Raw genomic sequence first — 18,924 nt, 5'->3', positions numbered from 1 at the left:
GGAAGGGGGAGACCCATTAGAAGCTTGAAGAGAGGTACTCGGTGAACAAGGCCATTGGTGGATTCTGAGTCTAATTATAATACAGTATAGAGCTGGCAGAATTTGTCGATAGATTGCATTGTGAGTATGTGTGAGAGGGGATTTTTGGTACAAGCAACTGAAAGAATTGTGATTTACTGAGGTGGGAAGACTGGGAGAGGAAAAGATTTGGTTTGGAGTAGCTGGGGAGAGGAATTACAAGTTCAATGAAGCTGGATAGTCAGTCATCTGAGTCCAGATGTCGAGTAGGTGTTGTGTTTACAAATCCGGAATTGAAGGGAGAGAGCCAAGCCGAATATTTGGCATTTAAGATTTTCTTCACGTAGATTTTGTAAAATTCTTGTTATATTTATTGTAAGAATGTTAAAAATTCATTTTTATTGTTATTAGAAAAGAAGTTTTCTTCTTTTATTATATTTTCTGACCAGTGTTTGCTTACATCTACATTGACTATTGACTTCAGCATGTTGACTTTATACCAAGCTACCTTACTGAATTCTCTTCTTTATAAAAGTTTTTAGTCGATTAACTGATTTCTCCTCTCCTTTGACTTCTCTGTGGAATTTTACTAAATTGTTCAATTCTAGACAGTGCCATTTTCTTTCATGGCTCCATTTGCTTTCCTCTGTCTGAAATATCAATTATTTCTTGTCTTTCCCTGTGAGTTTCTATTCATTTCCTCAAGCCCAACTCATATTACCCCATCTGTAAAACATTTATGGATTCCTAGGAAAGTTTCTCTTCCTATGAACTTCGGCTCTACCACATGTATATCTATATTAGAGCAATCATCAAACTATATTGTAGTTTTTGTATATATCTGTCAGTTTTTGAGTGGTATGGTCTGGGTCATATCTTTACATCTCCAGTGTTTAGCTAAATCTGCCACATGATTGTTTGTTACAGGATGAACATTTATTGAATACATAATGGTAAATTTCTGTAAACTAAGAATGTTTTGAAATTGGAATAAGTTTTTCTTCATATAAATTTTATAAACTTATTATATTTTAACACTTTAAAAATTTTATTTTTGTTGCTATTATCAAAGAAATCTTTTCTAAAGTGCCATATATCTTTGCAATTATACTCTTAAATATTAAAGGCCCATTGTTTTAGAAAATTAATATACAATGTAGGAAACTTGCTTCTGATTTTTTGTTATGCTGAGTGCATAAAGGTGCTCAGATTTATGAGACCTTAAATTTAAAAACTACTGAATGGCCAGATGATACATACTTACTGACAAAGAAGACCTTTTACTTGTTTGATTTTAATTTTTGCCAGGAAATGGAGGGAGGGTGGAATTAAAGTTCATAGTTTTCTGAATGGAAAGCAGTAGTATTTATTCTTCCAAAAGCAATCAGCCTTTTATAAAGTTAACATTTTCAAAAGCTCTAATTTGTAGTACTTTAAAAAAACCTATATAATTATTTGTAGTTAAATATAAAATATTTATTTCCATGTTTAATTTTTTCAACCTATCAAATCATTAAATTGGTCCTTGTGAATTTTTTCAGTATGTCTACTACCTATTTCTGTTATAAATTAAGGGGTCGTCCCAGTGACACTGAAATATATTTACTAGAATGATTATTTGTAACATTTTTTCATTGAAGCAGAAATATAATTTATCAAAGAACCAATTACAGTTCATTGTTCACTGCTAAGTGTAGTGGGAAATACGACAGGCTTCTTTCTTGTAGGGGGTTATATATGTAGGCAGAGAGATGAAACTGGCCCCCCCGCCACCCCCCGCCAATAAAAAAACTACCTATATTTGTGGAATCTATTTTTTGTGCTCTATAGAGGGAGACACTGTGTAAGAGGTGGGTGGTGAGGGAGAGGTTGGTTTCAGCTAGCTTTGAAGGATAGATAAGTAGAATTTATCTGGATAGAGAGGCAGAAAACACTGGAATGGAAACAAATAGAATGAAAGGCACAACAGTAAAAGCCATTATGAGGTACGGGAATGAGATACTGATCATCTTGAAACATTAAGGATTTTTGTAATTTGTCGCATCAAAGAAAATGTTATACTTTTGCTTTGCTATAGTGAACACATTAATTGAACTTAATGGAGGCAAATATCAAATCTCTTTGTTATTATATTTCTTTTATTACCAAGTAATATAGGCATTTTTTTCCAGATATGAAGAACATATATTTTTTTGTTTTCTTGTTTTTATTAAAGTGGATCATATTAGAAAGTTACTTTTAAAATACATATATTTTATTTTGTGTCTTTTTTTCAATTTTAGGAGAAAACCAAAAGCCAAAGCTCCACTTCCTCCAGCTGAGACCAAATACCTTGATGCCTCTTCAGTTAATGATTCTGTAGAATCCTCTGCTTTCATCACAGAACAGAAAGAGAGCATGATAGATAAAGACATCCAACTCTCAGTGGTTCTACCTGGGGATATTATCAAATCTACTACTGTTCATGGAAGGTATGATGAGCGAATAAAATACCAGAACTTCCCTTTCTTCTCCTGTCATTGAAACCCTGTGTTGTATACTTTTTTCTTTGACAAAATACTTCATCATTCAGTTTAGTTATTTATTTAAAAAAATGTTAAAAGGTATTAGAATTTTTCTAACAATGTTTTAATATCAGTACTATGAACTTTACAACCCCAGGTCACATGACTCTTGAAATTTAGAACTATTTTATGTTTTGTTAATCATTTAACATTTTTTTTAAAAATAGCCTTTCCCAGAGGAACAGTCATCAGTTATATTGATTTTGTAAGTCAAACTTACAAAAGCAAGCCAATGACTCATAAGAAAACCCATTCCCTTCCTCTTGAAGTTACTTTTTCTTTTAAACTGTTTCTTTGAATTTGATTTTCCAGAAGTTACTAATTACTCTTAAAATGTTATTCTATCTTATTTATCAGAACAGATAAGTCTATCTATAAAATTAGCAGAATTTTTCACATCATTGAATGATTTAATTAATTTACTAAAAATGTAGATAAGTTAATAGAAATGTAAAATTAAACTTTAACCCAGCAAGAAGTGAAGATGTGATTTAGGAGACTGATATTTTTAATACTTACATAAAAATTGGAAAAACTGAATAAAGCCAAGTGTAATTTTCCAGTTCAAAGTGGAAAGTTACATGAGTTGTATACTCGGTCTTGTTCCACCTTTCACCTCCAACCACCTGTTTGTTATCAGGAATCCTGTTTTAGAAATTTAAGCTGTTTTGACGTTAGTACAGTGTGTGTGTGTGTGTGTGTGTGTAGACCAAAAGAATAAGTAGCATATGCGTATTGCATTCTTACAATGTCATTTTATCTAGGAGAAACTCGTTCAGTATAACCTTAATGTTAAAATTTATCATCAAGATTATGTGTAACTTTAAAATGATTGAAAGTACATGAAAATAGAAAAGTTCATCATTAGCAAACAATGCACAGTGTTATGTATTAAATTCTGATTAAATTTAAGTAAGTGGGATTTTTCCATTTGTATCGAAAATATTTGTGGAGATCACACATTGAACTGCATTTAGGAGGTTGAGACACCTGTGACTGTACTGGGTGGGTTTCTGCCTCAGATGCAGGTAGTCACTTGGGTTTTACCTCTTCTGGATGAGGAAGGCATCTTGTAAGTTAGAAACAGTGGTCATCATTCATTTTCAATCCTTGAAATAATACCATTACCCTGTTTTAAAAATAATATCATTGAATGTGGCTTGGGGTACTAAAGGCAATTCCTTTTATTTTTCCTAAATTCAAAGCAAGTTAAAAAAAAAAAGTAAGCATTTTTCTTAGTTCTTCACCAATGCTAACAGGTAAAAATGGTTTCGCTATCATTTCTTTTTGGATGTACCAGTCGTCTGTTTATATTGCCGTCTTCTCTGCTATCAGCCTTCTGGGTTCTTCAGCTTTCTTTGAACCTCGGTGACTTCAGTATTAGAATCTTGATTTTCCTCTCAATCCTGTCTACCATCTTAATTGGTCAAAACTTTTCCACATGCTATCCTGAGCTAAATTTCTTCTATTTCCTTAACTCTGGGAACCTACATCCATAGTCTACTTCATCTGTCCACCAGGTTGGTGGTATCTCGTCAATGAAAGCTATCTCATTACTAAGATATTAGGATTCCCTCTCTGAATACAACCTTTTTGACATCTAGCTTATCCCCTTTCTCTTTCTTAATTGGATTTGTTTTTCATCCTCCTCGTTAAGTCTAATTTATGACTCCTTTTCAGGTTGCTGCATTTTTCTTCATATTTAACTTAGATTCTGCATCAGTCATTTCTACTACATTTGTACCTACAAGAACCCTAGATTTTCCTCACTCTTTTGACCTTTCAGCATGTTTGCCTCCCAGGCCCCTAAACCTAAGTAATTTTCCATTAATCAGCTTTTTGTTTCTGGGCTGCCAACTCTTGTTGCATTGTCCCAGTTTTCTTATCTATAAAAATGTTTTATAACTGAACCATTCTTAGGATTAAATGAAATAGTATCTAAACTCAGCCTCATTACTCTTGTCCTACAGATACTCTACTTTTTTCCACCGCCAAACCTTTATTGAAAGTTTTTCCATGTGGAGTATCCTACCACCCACATTTTCTCCAGTTAGTTTACGTAGCTCGTGACTTTTTTTTATATAAAGGCTTCCTGATTGCCCCAAAATGAATCATTACCTATGACTTCCAAACTCTTCTGGCACTTTATACTGTTTATGGTTATCATAGATTGTCTTATACTAGAATTTATATGTATGTCTTATCTTCTTCAATAAACCATAAGCTCCATGTAGGCATTATTGCTTTTCTTCACAGTGCTTAATACAGTTTTGTGCAATGTAATAGGCATCTAATAAATTTATTAAAGTTATTATTGTCTCCCTAAACCCTTATCTGTAGACAGAGGTAGCAACTTACATGATGTGCTTTGAAGAGACATCTGAATGGGCCCTAGTTGCTTTCCCAGGATCTTTTATACAAAGATATATTCTCCAGGTAGAGAGCAAGGCAAGAATACTCAGAATGGGAATGCCCCAAATTCTGATTGCTTTTCAAATTTTGCTTATGGCTGGGAATTTTTTCTGAGAAAATTTGTTTCGTATCAGTGTTTTTACTAGGGAATTTGATTTAGGGACTTTGTCCTAACAATCATTCAGGAATGACTCATGTTGCAGATGCTGTGACTAATGTTTTTATATTATTTATGATTAAAAGTGGTTGTGTGATTCTAAATATCTTAGAAGTTTGATTCTGAATATCTTAGGAGTGAGTCTAGATATTTTAGAATACAATTCAAGATATCTAAAGAGTGCAATTTGAGGTAACTTGAATGTTGTAGCTACTGTTGGCCCATTGTTTAAAAAAGAAAACAGTGTTTTAACGACAACAACAAAAATGTTCAAATAGAAAAATATATTCTATTTCTGAAAAATGTTAGCTATTTAATGTGAAGACCCATGACAAAGATTATAACTTAAATTTCTTCATGACTTTGTTACTATAAATAGAACAGGAAAAGTTTTAACAAAATTATACAGGAAATTTGTGGGGGACTAGAGAAGAGTAATTTTAAATAAGTTTAAATGCATAAGGTTTTCTTTAGATAAATCAGTTTCATATGTCACTGTGAAGGGTCTCTAATATAATTTTTGGGACCATCTTATCAAAATATTCCTTGTATGTTACATTTATTTTGTATTATTTCTATGCATTTCCTTTGAAAAATAAGATCAATATTAGACTGAAATAAATATTTAGAAAACTTGCATGGTTCATTTAACTATTTAGATTTTTTTTTTTCAAAATGTATTCTTGGGGAAAATATTTAGAAAGCTCCACTCTATCGTCTTATATAATCCATGCAGAGGTATGCTCAGAATGTTCCATTTGCGAGAATGTGAATGCACAGCATTATCTTCAGAAGAATGCACTTATTTGTACATTGATTTTTACCAAAGAGCTTATTCAGATTAGGGAGCACAATAAGTTTGGAGGTGGTAATAGACTTTATGCTCAGGGGAAAACTAAACACTTGTTATCCTGAATTAGGTTGGCAGCCTTCTTCTGGCTTAACAGTCTGTTGGTACCAGAGCTTAGTAATACCTCCTCTTTAATGACCAAAAGTCACCTTGTATCTGCCATCTTGCCTTTGCAATCTTTTGCTTACATTAAGGGTAGCTACAGTGCCAGCCTGAAAACTCTTGTGCATTTCTGTGTATATCTTGACATCATGGATGGTTGGATTGAAGGAAGGAGGAATGAAAATATTTTATTTATATGTATAGTATACTGTGGTATAGGTATATATGTGTCTATGTATATGTGTGTATGCATATATGCATATAAATATATCTATATGTGTGTATATGTGGTGCTGGTGGAGTAAAGGACCTTTTTCACCATACAGAGCAGCTCTGTGCTTTACTAAGAGTGAATATTAAATGATACTGCTGTTAGAAACAAGCTGCCCAGGGGCTATCCTCCTTAGAAGATGCTATACTGTACAACAGCATATGTAATAGTGTCTAACAGTACTTGGGAAAAGTTAATTTTTAATGAAAATGTGCTTATAGGCTCAACTGTTACGAATACTACAGAGAATAAGGAAATATGTAGGTATGTTTGTACTTCACCTTAGGTCCTTACCTTATATTATAGTAATGTATTTGCCCAGTATGTGATTATTCCTCACTGAATAAGTATTTGTTCCTTTTTCCTCTTTTCTCTTTTTTTGGGGGCAATTTTAAATAAGTTTCAATTTGAGAAACTTGATAAAAGATTGATATTAGTCCTCTTCGTTAGCCTGTGGGAGAGTATCTGATGGCCATACTAGTACATTCTCTCTCCTAGAAGAGGGAGGAGTGGAATCAATGCCATGTACAACAGGAGGAGATCTCTCTCTTTTACGTCCCTACCACAGATAAGAATTTGTTTTGATTTGAACAAATCTGAGAATTCCGTGAATGAAAATACAAATAAAGAAAGCATAGAACTCGAAGTTAGAAATCCCAGGCCCTATAGTTGACTCCATAGCTTGCTCTGTGACTTCAAGCAGGTTACCTTAACTCTCTGGCCTTTGACTGTAAAATGACCCAGAAACATGTCACACACGATTTGTGGCCTGATTTGCCTGTCCGGTAGCACCAATTTACAGCAGAATTAAGACTAATGATCTCAAGGTTTTCATTGGCACTGGGTTGGTCAGATGAGATCAGGAGAATTTTACATGGATTACAGTGCCACCTATTGGGGAAAAGGACTATGAAAAATGACAAGATAGTATTAGGTCAAAATGAGTCATGTTTGGCCTTTTGAGCCATGCTTCACTTGCTCATGCCCACTTCCACATCTGGAAGTGTACTTTCCCTTCTAAAAAAGTTTTTCTTTTCTGCCGTAAAAAATAAAATAAAATTAAATTAAAAAAAATGAGTCATTTTTGTTAAGCATACTCCTGAACTCATTACTGGATTAGGTGAGTTAACATAAGATGGTTAAGTAACAACGGGGATGTTCTAAAAATCACCATAACATCATTGGTAAGTCGAAATGCATTGTTAGTGTACATTCGTAACCGACAGCTAGCACCAATTCACCTCAACTGTTTTGAGGATTTATTGAAAATGTGTAAAATATTTTGTTACATATTGGGGCAGATTTAAAATAATAAGAAATAATCTTATTCATACAGTTCAATCCCTTATCAGATGCTTGAAATCCATCTATTCATGATAAGTACTGATTATCATGCATCCTCATTTTTCTCCCGGAGTAATTACTAATAGTGCTCCCTTTGACTCTCAGATGCCCCAGATTGGATGTTAAATTACATAGCCACCCTATTGGTAAGTGACTTTGTTTAAACACCTCCAGAGTTTGGAAATTTCACTGAGGCAGATGTTGTACATCTTGCTGATCTGAAAGCTCTTTGGTGAACCATGACCTGCATTTTTGATACCCAGTGGGATCTTTACAACACAAAAATGGAAGTCTTGTCTTTTCTAGCAGGTAGCAAAACTAGGACAAGAGTATCCCAATACATGTCATAAATGCATAAAGGGTTACCAGCAGATTTGGGGATGATTTGGTGATGTCATCAATCTAAGAAGAATTGTAGCAGATAGCAGATAGCCTGTTACAAACCATCCACCCCATCCTGCATCTCGAGTTGTGGTACCATAATGCTAAAATGTAGCTGAAGGAATATAGTTTTAGAAGTCAGGACATTCTAATACTGATTGCTTCCTAATTCTGTATATGATCTTCATCTAGTCTAGTAACTTCTCTAACCTCATCTTTTTTTTTTTTAATTCATAAAATGGGAGTAGCTTTTGTGATGGTTGTGAAGTTAAAGGAGTTAGTAGGTATGAAATTAATATGATGAATTATTATTTATTTCTGAAGGAAGCAGGAAATCTCATAGGGATTTCTCCATTTCAAAGAAGAGTTTTTAGCGTATTAAAAAATTATCTGCCCTCCAGGAAAGGATTATTTTATAAGAGAAAAAAATATATAAATAATATTAATGCAAAGCAGACTCTATTAAGTAATATAATAAACCAAAATTTAAAGTGAAGTGTTATAGAAGAAGAAACTTTCTTATCTGAATGAGAAACTGATGATCAAGTTCAGCCAATCCTTTTCAACTTTTAATATTTTGGCTCGAGTTTCAGGTGGATTGCTAGCATGTGCTCACACCTTAGCAAACAGGAAAAAAGAATCCTTCCTGTGGTGATCCCATGGTTGAACCTGTTAGCCAACTGCAGTTAGCTGCATCAGCTTCAGATAATTATCCTCAACCAAAATTGTTGTTTTTACAGAAGTAATTTGACATCTGGGTGTATAATTCTAAATGACTATACTCAAGAGATAATTTCATTTTCTGTGGGTACATTTTGTGAGTAGTTAATCCCTAAAGCAGCCCTATTGGATGCAGAGTCAGTTTAAATGTTAAATGTCCTATTTTGATAGTATTATGGCTCCTTTATGGTAGAGCTAGGCAGTCAGTCAGTAATTCTCACTCTCAAAATCTGTGCTTTTAGTGTCAAAGGCTGAAGTTTCAATTAAATGCTTTAAGCATTTGAACTGGTCTGAGGCTGTTTTGGAAAAGGTCTTAGCCTAACTTAATGCTTATATCCCACTCCTGTGTAAACGTGTCATGGCTTTAGACACGACAAGGATACTAGTAAAATTTGTGAATTTTAAAAGAATGGTTTTCACAACCATATGTTTTTTAAAAAGCTTTTGACCCTTCTTTTAACAATTTTGCCTTTTCGTGTGTCAGATACTGTACAGAGATCTCATTGTACGTTGTATGCTGTGTGTTTGAGTTCATGGATGCTTTAAGCAGAATTACCTAGAGATAAATAATCACTGGTTCCCATGAATTCCTCATTCAATGACATTGACTTTACTATGTATTAGGTCCTGAGAATAAAGATTGCTAAAAGACAGTCCTCCGAGAGAGGAGTTCACATCTAGGTATAAATGAAACCCAGATAACATCTGAAGTCACTCTGTTCCTTAAGGTCTAGATAAAATTGGACTGAAGCCCTATTCTGCTTCTTGTGGAAAGTTCAATTCCTTTTATAATATTCTTGCAAATTCCCAAGGGTTCATGCTCTTGGGGCCACAGGTGGATTATCATTGTTGGATTCTTATTTTTCAGTCTGACTTGTAAAACTTTCTTTCTTTAATCTCTCCCAAATCTACCAGGACCTTGTTGATGGTTTGCGGGTCAACAGGAAGAAGTTAGTAAGCATATCGCATAGCAAATAATTAAAATGAACATCTAAGGCCTTTCAGTAACGCTACCACTATGTAGTGTCCCTATGTTGTGACTGTCCACCATGACCTGCCCAATTAGTAATGTATGATCAGATCACCCTGTGAGGTTGCTTTCAGCCACTGAGCTTGTCAGATTTATTTCATTGCCCCTTTTTCATTCACAATGGCCACATGTTGTGAAAGGCCACTGTATTGGACAGCACAGATATAGAAAATTTCTATCTTTGCAGAAAGTTCTATTGAACAGCAATGCTCCAGAACATAAACAGCATGAAGATGGGTTTCCTTTCTGTTTTTCTCCCTTCATATTTATATATCTAGTCCACATGGAGCTTGCTTTAGTATGAGGGATAAGGTAGATACATAACTTTTAATTTTCATCAGATAGCTAGTCAATTTTCTGAATATTGGTTGTTGAAAATTTAATTATTTCCCCAGAAATTTGAAGTCCCATTGTCATATGCAGTAGTAAATTCCCATCAGTACTGTGTCTGTTATAAAACTTTCTGATCTGTTGCATTCCTCTGTATGGGAATAGGAATATTTTCAAAACAAAATTGACTTCTGGAATTATTGAATAAAGAATTGAACCTAGAATTATTGAATGAGAGAATAAAGTCATAAGGAAGTGCTATGATTTTTAGTTGCCTTTTGAAGAGGTATTTTTATTAGAAAACATTTAGGCAATGTTGAGTTCAAAGGTCATGATACAGCTCTAGTCAGCATGAAATTTTTTTGCCATGAAATCTGGTATTGTGTGCAAAGATTTATTGATGGAAGAAACATCCAAATCTGTAGAGAATTTTCGTAAGAGTTTATTAGAGCCAAAACTGATGACAGATGCTGGGAAACAAGATCTCAAATGCTTCCGAGAACTGACAATTTTGCAGTTTCTCTTATGCATTTGAAATTAACAAAAGGAACATAGGAAGATTACGTGAAGTGGGGAGAAAGCAAGACTGGAATTGGATTACAGGACAATTAATACTATGTGCTTTCTTGAGAGTGGTTATGATTATTTCAAAGCTGCGTTAACATAGATGCATAAAAACAATAGACAGGGCTTGCTTACAGCAAAGATAAACTTTTTACTAAAAAGTTATATGCTGGGGTGTGACATCCTCCATGACCTCCCTAGTTAAGAATATATGATCGGATCACACTGTGAAGTTACTTTCCGTAGAACCCCTTTCATCCACAGATTATAGATGACCAAATTGACTGAGGGAATAGGCCATTATTATAACATCCTTGGCTCTGTATTCACTCCATTTATTATATTGGAAAATTGATATATAACAGAAATGCAATGATTCTTTAAAGCACATCTCAAGGGTTAAATAAGAAGTGCACTTAAAGAGTGTTAAATTTTTCTTACCTATTAAAAATGAAAAATATCTTTGTAAATGTTTATATGTTTTTACATAAAGATATAAAATGGTGACACAAAGACAGAGATTAACAAAACAGAAACAAAACAAAACTTTACACTAATAACTACTTTTTAAAACTTTCCTGAGCATTTCTAAGAAACTAAACATTTCAATTTTTTAAATTCTAAAGAACTATACATTTTAAGAAGTAAAAAATGTTTGAGGTGTAAGCTTTAGTGTTTTTACACATATTTCTTGGCACATTTACACAGAGAGAAAAAGAAATATCTGAATATGTCACCATTTACTCAGACAACAATGGACAGTGCTCCATTTGGTTGGCAGTGAAAATTCTTCTTCCAGCTTAACCATCTTTATAATCATATTGTATTTACCTAGACATTGTCTAATCCTTCTTAACCTATTTACTATCAGAAAAAGAAAGCATCGTTTTCAAGGCTAGCAAATTGCTCTCGTAGAGTACTACGTTACCAAAAGATAAACTTCCATAATACCATTATGTAGTTTCCTTCTAGATAAAATTTAGTATTTACTATCCAAAGCCAGAATTTGGACAATTATAGACAAATTTATATATGAGCATACCAGGTCAAGAGAAGGACATAAAACTTCTAAATATTATTGTGCAAGCATCTGATAACGACATAGGGAACATAATTTGAGGACTGGAAACATATTCCAGAGAACATTTTTTACTGAAGGGCTTAGGGTCTTTTATTCATTTTCCTTGATATATGTAAAATAGGGTGCTACTTGTATGCAGGGGAGGAAAAGGGAGGTGAGGATACTATTATGAAGCACATGTCTATCCTACAGAGATTGGAATGGCCTAAGAATAAGCAATGACCACAACAGATAAGGTTGAAGTAGGGAGTTGAACACTGGGGATAGTTTGAAAATCTATATGAACTGTTGTTTGACCTCAACACCACACAATGTCAGACAACTAACACTTCCTCAGCAGGAGACTGCCTCTGGAAAAACTGAACCAAAGAAGCTACAGATCTGGGAACTCCACTCAAGCAGGTGGGGATGAGGTGCATATGAAAACAGATGTATTAAATTAAAAATGGCATGCTGAATGGTAAGCTTCTTAGCTTCATTTCCCTGTCAAGTTCCTGAAAGCCAGTAGCCAGGTTCATGTCTCTAGTCAAGAGACTGGAGAATTGTTTACTGACATTTATATTTCCTAGTGGAAAAAAATAGCTGGCCAGCTGATAACCCTCAGGTGACGCTCATCAGCTTGTACCTCAGTTCAAGAAAAAAGGACTTTTGCACAGTGTTTCAGTGCCTCAGTCTTAAATAAGTACTAATCCAGTCCAGACACTTCAGGAAAGCACATAATACAAAAGATTTTTCAGTGACTTTCCTTAAGAGCTGACTATTACGAAAGACTAAGAAACCACATTGTTCTGTTGATGGCGTGAATGAAAAAACACAAGTCCGTGCCAACAATTAGAATCTATGGAGAAGGAAGCAACAAAGTGGGAAGTGTCTCTGGATCTCAAGTTGAGTGTGCAATTTCCTATAGAAATAGATTCGGTATTACCATTAGTATTTAAAATTTAATCACTGCTTGAAATTATCTCATATATTTACTTGGTTACTTTTTTATTTTTAGCACAAAAGCCCATAAACTTTTTCTGTCAAGGAAATATAATTAGGCTTTGTGGGCCATATAATCTCAGTCTCATCCTACTCAAATCTGCCATTGTAACACAAAAGCAGCCCTAGATATTATGTGAACAAATGAGAATGACTGTGTTCCAGTAAAACTTTATTTACAAAAACAGGCTTTGGGCCCACTTTGACCTGCAGATTGCAGTTTGCTGATACTTGGTCTAATGCATCAGGTAGAGCATTAGACCTATGAGAGCAAGTATGGCATAACACTTGTACTGTATCTTCAATAGCTAGAAAATAATAAATACCGTTTGAATGATTTAAGAAATCAGTACTATAATCTCCTTTAGGATTTTATATGCTTCCTCGTGTAAATACTTACTGTGCTTTCTAAAGCTCAAAGAGTGGTAGGTAGTTCTTAATACTTTATTCTTATGAGAACTTTGGAATATAACCAATTTGTAAGCTGAAGACTGCTAGCTTTCTACATAATATTGTGAAGAAGTTTCTGCTCAACTAACTGACTACTTTTGGGTAAGGAAAGGGCTTTTCCTTCTCTTGAAATTTGTAATATGAAGACAATTCGAGAGATAAAATATAGGTAATTTTTAAACCAACACTGGGACCCAAGCTTTTTTGAATACTACTTAGCACTTTTTAAGTGCTATAATTTTGTCTTTTTAAATATCTTATAATTAGATTTTTAAGCTTCTTTCATAAATATGATTTCATAGCCTTGTTTTATCTACCGAAGTCAAGAGGCCCTAAGAAAATGCTTGAAACAGTAACTTTAAGAGTTACTTAAATTGTTTTATGATCAACATTACTCTTGTTTTACAGTAAACCTATGATGGACTTGTTGATATTCCTCTGTGCACAGTATCACTTAAATCCATCAAGTTATACAATTGATCTGCTGTCAGCTGAAAAGAATCCCATTAAATTTAAGCCAAACACACCAATAGGAATGTTGGAGGTGGAGAAAGTAATTTTAAAGCCAAAAATTTTAGAAAAGAAGAAACCTACACCTATAATACCAGAGGTAAGAATTTCACTGTAGATTTTGATACCATATGGCTAAAATGCTAAGTTGATTTTTCAGTTATTATTTGCAGCTCATTATAAATGAAATAAAAATTGTCTTTCTTGGTCAAATTTGATGTGAACATGGCTATCATGTTTTCCTAGACCACTTTGTTCAGGATTCAGTTGGTCATTGATGTTTGGATTAATAGAATTTGGGGAATATTTTGGATTTTATATGCTATAAAGTGATCTATAGAACAGTGTTAGAATCTGACAATTATGAATGATTTGTATTTTAAACTACTTTTTAAAAATATTTTATATTTCAAGGAAGGTTTTAGAATCTTTTAATGAAATTCATTTAAGAATTTATTAAAATAAAAATTTGGCTTTCTTGGTAAGCGATGATTTTAACTTCTTAACTTCTACATTAGTGTTAATTTGAGCTATACTGTGGTTCAGTTTTCTGTAATATATGAATTTTAAGTAAAAATGTTTAACCATAATGATTCTAATATCATAGATTCTTTATAAAATTATTCTTTTTCTATAAGCAATAGAGTTTTTGGGTTTCAAAAAATATTCTTTCATTAGGAACAATATCAACTATTTTTAACTTAAGAAAATATATAAAGGTTTATATATTAAATAATTCATTTACAAATGACTTGAGTACATATATTCTCATATTTTCTTCATGTTCTTATGAAACTTTTTACAAAAAAAGTTAATTCTTTTACAATACTAAAATATATTTGCTTTCTACAAATGTGATTGAGTATTAAATATTAATTGGGATATTGGGCTATCTCAATATGTGTGCTATTTACCCAGATAGAATTTATGTTATATGATAGAGTCATATGCGGTGTTTTAGTTTTATAAATACATGTTAAACTTTGAGGACCTGCAATCTGTACATTTCACTTAGCACGGTCACATGTTTCTAAGTTCTATTTCTATACAGGATTTAATTCAAGTATATTAAAGTGATCAGATGCTTAAGATACTCTTAATAATTTTGAATTAGTAATATTAAATATCTAAATAAGAAATATTTTAATATTTTTACTAATATATTAAAATTAGCCAAAATAATAATAATAGTAACAATAATAGTCACAATAATGTTTGTTTATTGATAATTTACAATATGCCAGGCACTGTGCTTATCTCTTTATATGGATTATCTTATTTAACTTATTTCAAATGGAAGCTAAAAAATTTTAATATTTTAACTAAGATACTCCTTTTCCATTGAGAAGACTGACAAACTGTTAGAGAAATAAATATTCCTCAACTAAAAGGTAGAACAAAACATGGATAATTCTGTATTATTATATGTGTTTGCCAATTTTAAAGTAAATACTTTAAGGAACAAAACCAAAATATCCATTGTACTAGATAGGAGGCTTTTATGTTTCATTTTGTATTTAAATCTACCTAATACTTTACTATACAAGGGTTATGAATTTAATCTAGACTATTTAATAAGAATCTACTTTGGATTTAGGAGGTAACAATTAAAAAAAGAATTTTACACTAAAATAGAAAAATTTTGTTTATTGCGTGAATATATAAGTGTAGATTTCTCATTATTCTAGACATCATTGAGAAAATTTATTTGAGTAAATTGTGGTATAACTGTGGCTTCAATATGTTACAGAAAACTGTGAGAGTTGTGATCAATTTTAAGAAAACGCAGAAGACAATAGTGAGAGTTAGCCCACATGCAATACTTCAAGAACTTACCCCCATTATATGCAGCAAATGTGAGTTCGATCCATTGCATACACTCTTGTTGAAGGATTATCAGTCTCAGGAGCCCCTTGACTTGATGAAATCTCTTAATGAGCTGGGATTAAGAGAGTTATATGCCATGGATATCAGCAGAGGTAAGACTTTTTATTATATTCATTTGACAGGATGTGCATGTATGTATATGTGTATGTTGTGTTTATGTATGGTTCTCAAGTTTAATGGATCCTGTAGACAGAAGTCAATACATTCCATTGGAAATAAGAGAAAACTAAATGTAATAAAATTTAACTTGATTTCAGTTATTGAAATAGGAATGAAAACTTGTCTTTCTTATCATCACATTTTACACTTTTCCATCTACCTATGAATATTTTTTGATAGAATTTAACTTAATTCTTTGCGAGTTTGAGATTTAAACAGAAAAGAAAAATTACATTTAAATTCATTGTTCTAATCAAACATAAATTACTGTAGACTCACCATGATTTTGTCTGAGTCTTAATTATCATCCAAATTAGGAAGTTTCTTGCCACATTTTTGTCTAAAGGTCAGCACCCAAAATCAACTGGCTTATGAATCAGTTTAATTCTCAAAATTTCTAAATAGAAATAGCTTGCAGTATTAATCTCTAGAAATAATTTAATGTATTAAAATTTGGAGATCTTAGATAATGTTGGTTTGCATGATGTCTGATAGATAAATGCAAGCTTATTTATTCAACATGAATCTGTTTTATTAGGAGAAATAAAAGTTTAGCGTAGGAGACAATCACTTATATCCCCTGTGCATAGAGAACTTCAAACTTTATCCTGAGATTTGTGACTTTATGTAAATCTACAGACAACTGTTTCAACCCAGTGGTATTGTGTCCTTGGATAAACATCATAGTTAAGTCGATTTACCCTCTTTTACCCCCTCTTCTGTAGCCACTTCTGTTACTGCCTTCAATAAGTCAACTTTACAAGGTAAGTCATATGAATCGGTAGAAACAAATTATAATATGAAATCTCTATTTCTATTGGGTAAATTGAAAATAAGCTTCTAATTTTACCTGTTTTCTTAACATTACTAATATGTACATTGTGCAAGAGATTTTAACTTAGATAAAATCTTTGTGTTTTATTTCCTGAAAAATAATTTATAAAGCCCTCCTTGATTTCTGAATTTAATACAATAATTACATTTCAATAATTGTTTTAAAATTAATATTATCCTAAGAAAGTGAAGAATATTTTCTTTACTCAGACAAGAAAAAATGATTTGCTAAGATCTTACTGGGTACAGATGCTGATAATTTGGTTGTACCATAGAAAGATCTTAGATTACTTTTGTTTAACAATTATTCATAATAATCAGGGTACATTCATCACAAGAAATTTTTGTAGCCATTAAACTGTGAATATTTTGTAATAACTTGGAAAAATGGCTTATACTAAAATTAGCTTTTAAAGCATTTAAATATGTTTAATACAGTTGTAAAAAAAGTTACATGAAACTTTGAAAGGAAATACATAAAAATTTTTTATAGTGGTTACTTTCGGGTGGTAAGACTATGGGTGACTTTTCATTCTTTTCTTTATTACAGAATTTTATAATGGGAATATATTACTTTTATAGTGAAAATTTTATTAAAAATAGCCAATAATAATAAAATCTGGATGTCTTTGGCCCATTAAAAAAGGATAGGCTTAGATAATTTATTACTGTAATAATTACCATCTTACTAAAAAAACCCCACAATAAACTGTATACATTGTGTTATTGAAATCTTTCTTTTCCACTTCCAATTTTCCCGTAGCACAATGAGCCTCTCAATTCCAAGAATTAAGCCCACATAAGTAATAGTATTAGTACCTAGCATTAATACCAGCCTAATCAAAGAAGTTGAAATTTCTTATGATCCTAAAGTACATATTGGTTAATAATTAGAAGGCAGGCATTTTAATTGATACTACATTAGCTGTCAACCTCATTTGACAAGCGGATAAGACAAATAACTTTATCTGTATAGATCTAACCTTTTACTTCTCTGATAATAAAGATATGAGAAAAAGTTGTCTTAGTGATCCTTTCCAGCATCAACATTCTGTTACTTGTACTTGGCTTTTGTTCCTAATTTTTCCATTCTCTACATATACAAACCAAAGCGAATTCCATAATCTTGTTGGCCTCATTTTTAAGATGTTGAATAAATTGATTTCTAATACCCCTTTCAGCCCTCCAAAGATATGGTTTATTTAGTGTATTAAATGTTATGAACATAACCTTAAGACAATGGAATAGGAAAATTTAAGAAAGCTCCTTTTACAATGTCAGAATTTACAAGGTTAATCTAATCACTGTAAACACCATTCCCCTGCCTCTTTAATTTTTGTCTGATATTATCAAAAGGCTTAAAACTTTGCATGCCCTTACTTATAGCCTCTGTTCTGGAAACAGGAAACTACAGCATTTGAGTTGCTAACTAAGCTAAAGCCCTTATTTGTCTTAGAGTTTAACTCTGGCTTACAATGCTCCCTGACACAGAGCATTAAGACTTGGAGGTGTAGAGGATGACTGGGTGCCTGAAAATTACTTTACCAAAAATAACTACATCAAATACTCAGATTATATTTATTGCATTACACCAGCATGTGAATTTTTCATCTAATGTTCTATCTAAATTTAATTATATATCTATATTCAATTAGTGGAGGATTCTATCTTAAAATAAAATAGTAGCATTTCTTTGAAAAATGTCAGAGGTATAATAAACCACCTTTAAATGGAAACCAGTTTCAGTTCTACCATTTAATGACTATGTGTCTTGGTGTAAGTTATTCAAACTCTGGTCACCTAGGTCCTCAGATATGTAATGGGGTGATACCACGCACTTCCATTTCTTTACAACCCCAAACTTAGAAAAAGGGCTCAGACTGAAAACTTATGATATCTACCTCTCAGAGTTTTTCCAAGAAATAAATTAGGCATGTAAAAAAAATCTTTAACTATAATATGCTGTCCACATGTTCATTATTAGTTGTTACCATTGTCAATAAACTCGTACCAAATGCATACTGCTTATTTAAGGTTTGAAGCATCAGATTTATGAAGTTTTATTTTGTGAAATATAGTTTTCCTTTAAAATATTATTAAGACATATTGCATTAATATAGTTATTGGCTTTAACTATCTTTGCTTTCTTGGACTAGCCCTGAATTCGTCATAATTTAATTTTTTAAACATTTATTTTAAGTAAAAATACATTTATCCCTTTGTGCTACTTTAGCTATATCTCATGGGTTTCAATATACAGTACATTGTTTCCTATATTA

The 18,924-nt window shown here is 32.4% G+C and overlaps 1 protein-coding gene across 12 annotated transcripts in view; it reads left to right on the top strand.

Annotated features, from left to right (window-relative positions):
- Positions 1–18,924, top strand: part of COBLL1 (cordon-bleu WH2 repeat protein like 1) — a 138,777-nt gene that overhangs the window by 83,298 nt on the left and 36,555 nt on the right. For 8 of the 12 annotated variants that reach the window (XM_039855915.1, XM_039855910.1, XM_039855905.1 and 5 more), the window contains 4 exons: positions 2,301–2,489; positions 13,664–13,865; positions 15,516–15,744; positions 16,537–16,575. In XM_039855915.1, the coding sequence (XP_039711849.1) occupies positions 2,301–2,489; positions 13,664–13,865; positions 15,516–15,744; positions 16,537–16,575 (659 nt within the window). The remainder of the gene's footprint in view (positions 1–2,300; positions 2,490–13,663; positions 13,866–15,515; positions 15,745–16,536; positions 16,576–18,924) is intronic. The other 4 variants (XM_039855914.1, XM_039855913.1, XM_039855916.1 and 1 more) reach the window with 1 other exon arrangement.

Source organism: Pteropus medius, unplaced genomic scaffold (assembly GCF_902729225.1).
Source record: "Pteropus medius unplaced genomic scaffold, Ma_sr-lr_union100, whole genome shotgun sequence".
In the NCBI taxonomy this organism is placed as follows: domain Eukaryota; kingdom Metazoa; phylum Chordata; class Mammalia; order Chiroptera; family Pteropodidae; genus Pteropus; species Pteropus medius.
The sequence above is the reverse complement of the archived record's forward strand: the minus strand, read 5'-3'. Positions and strand labels throughout refer to the sequence as shown.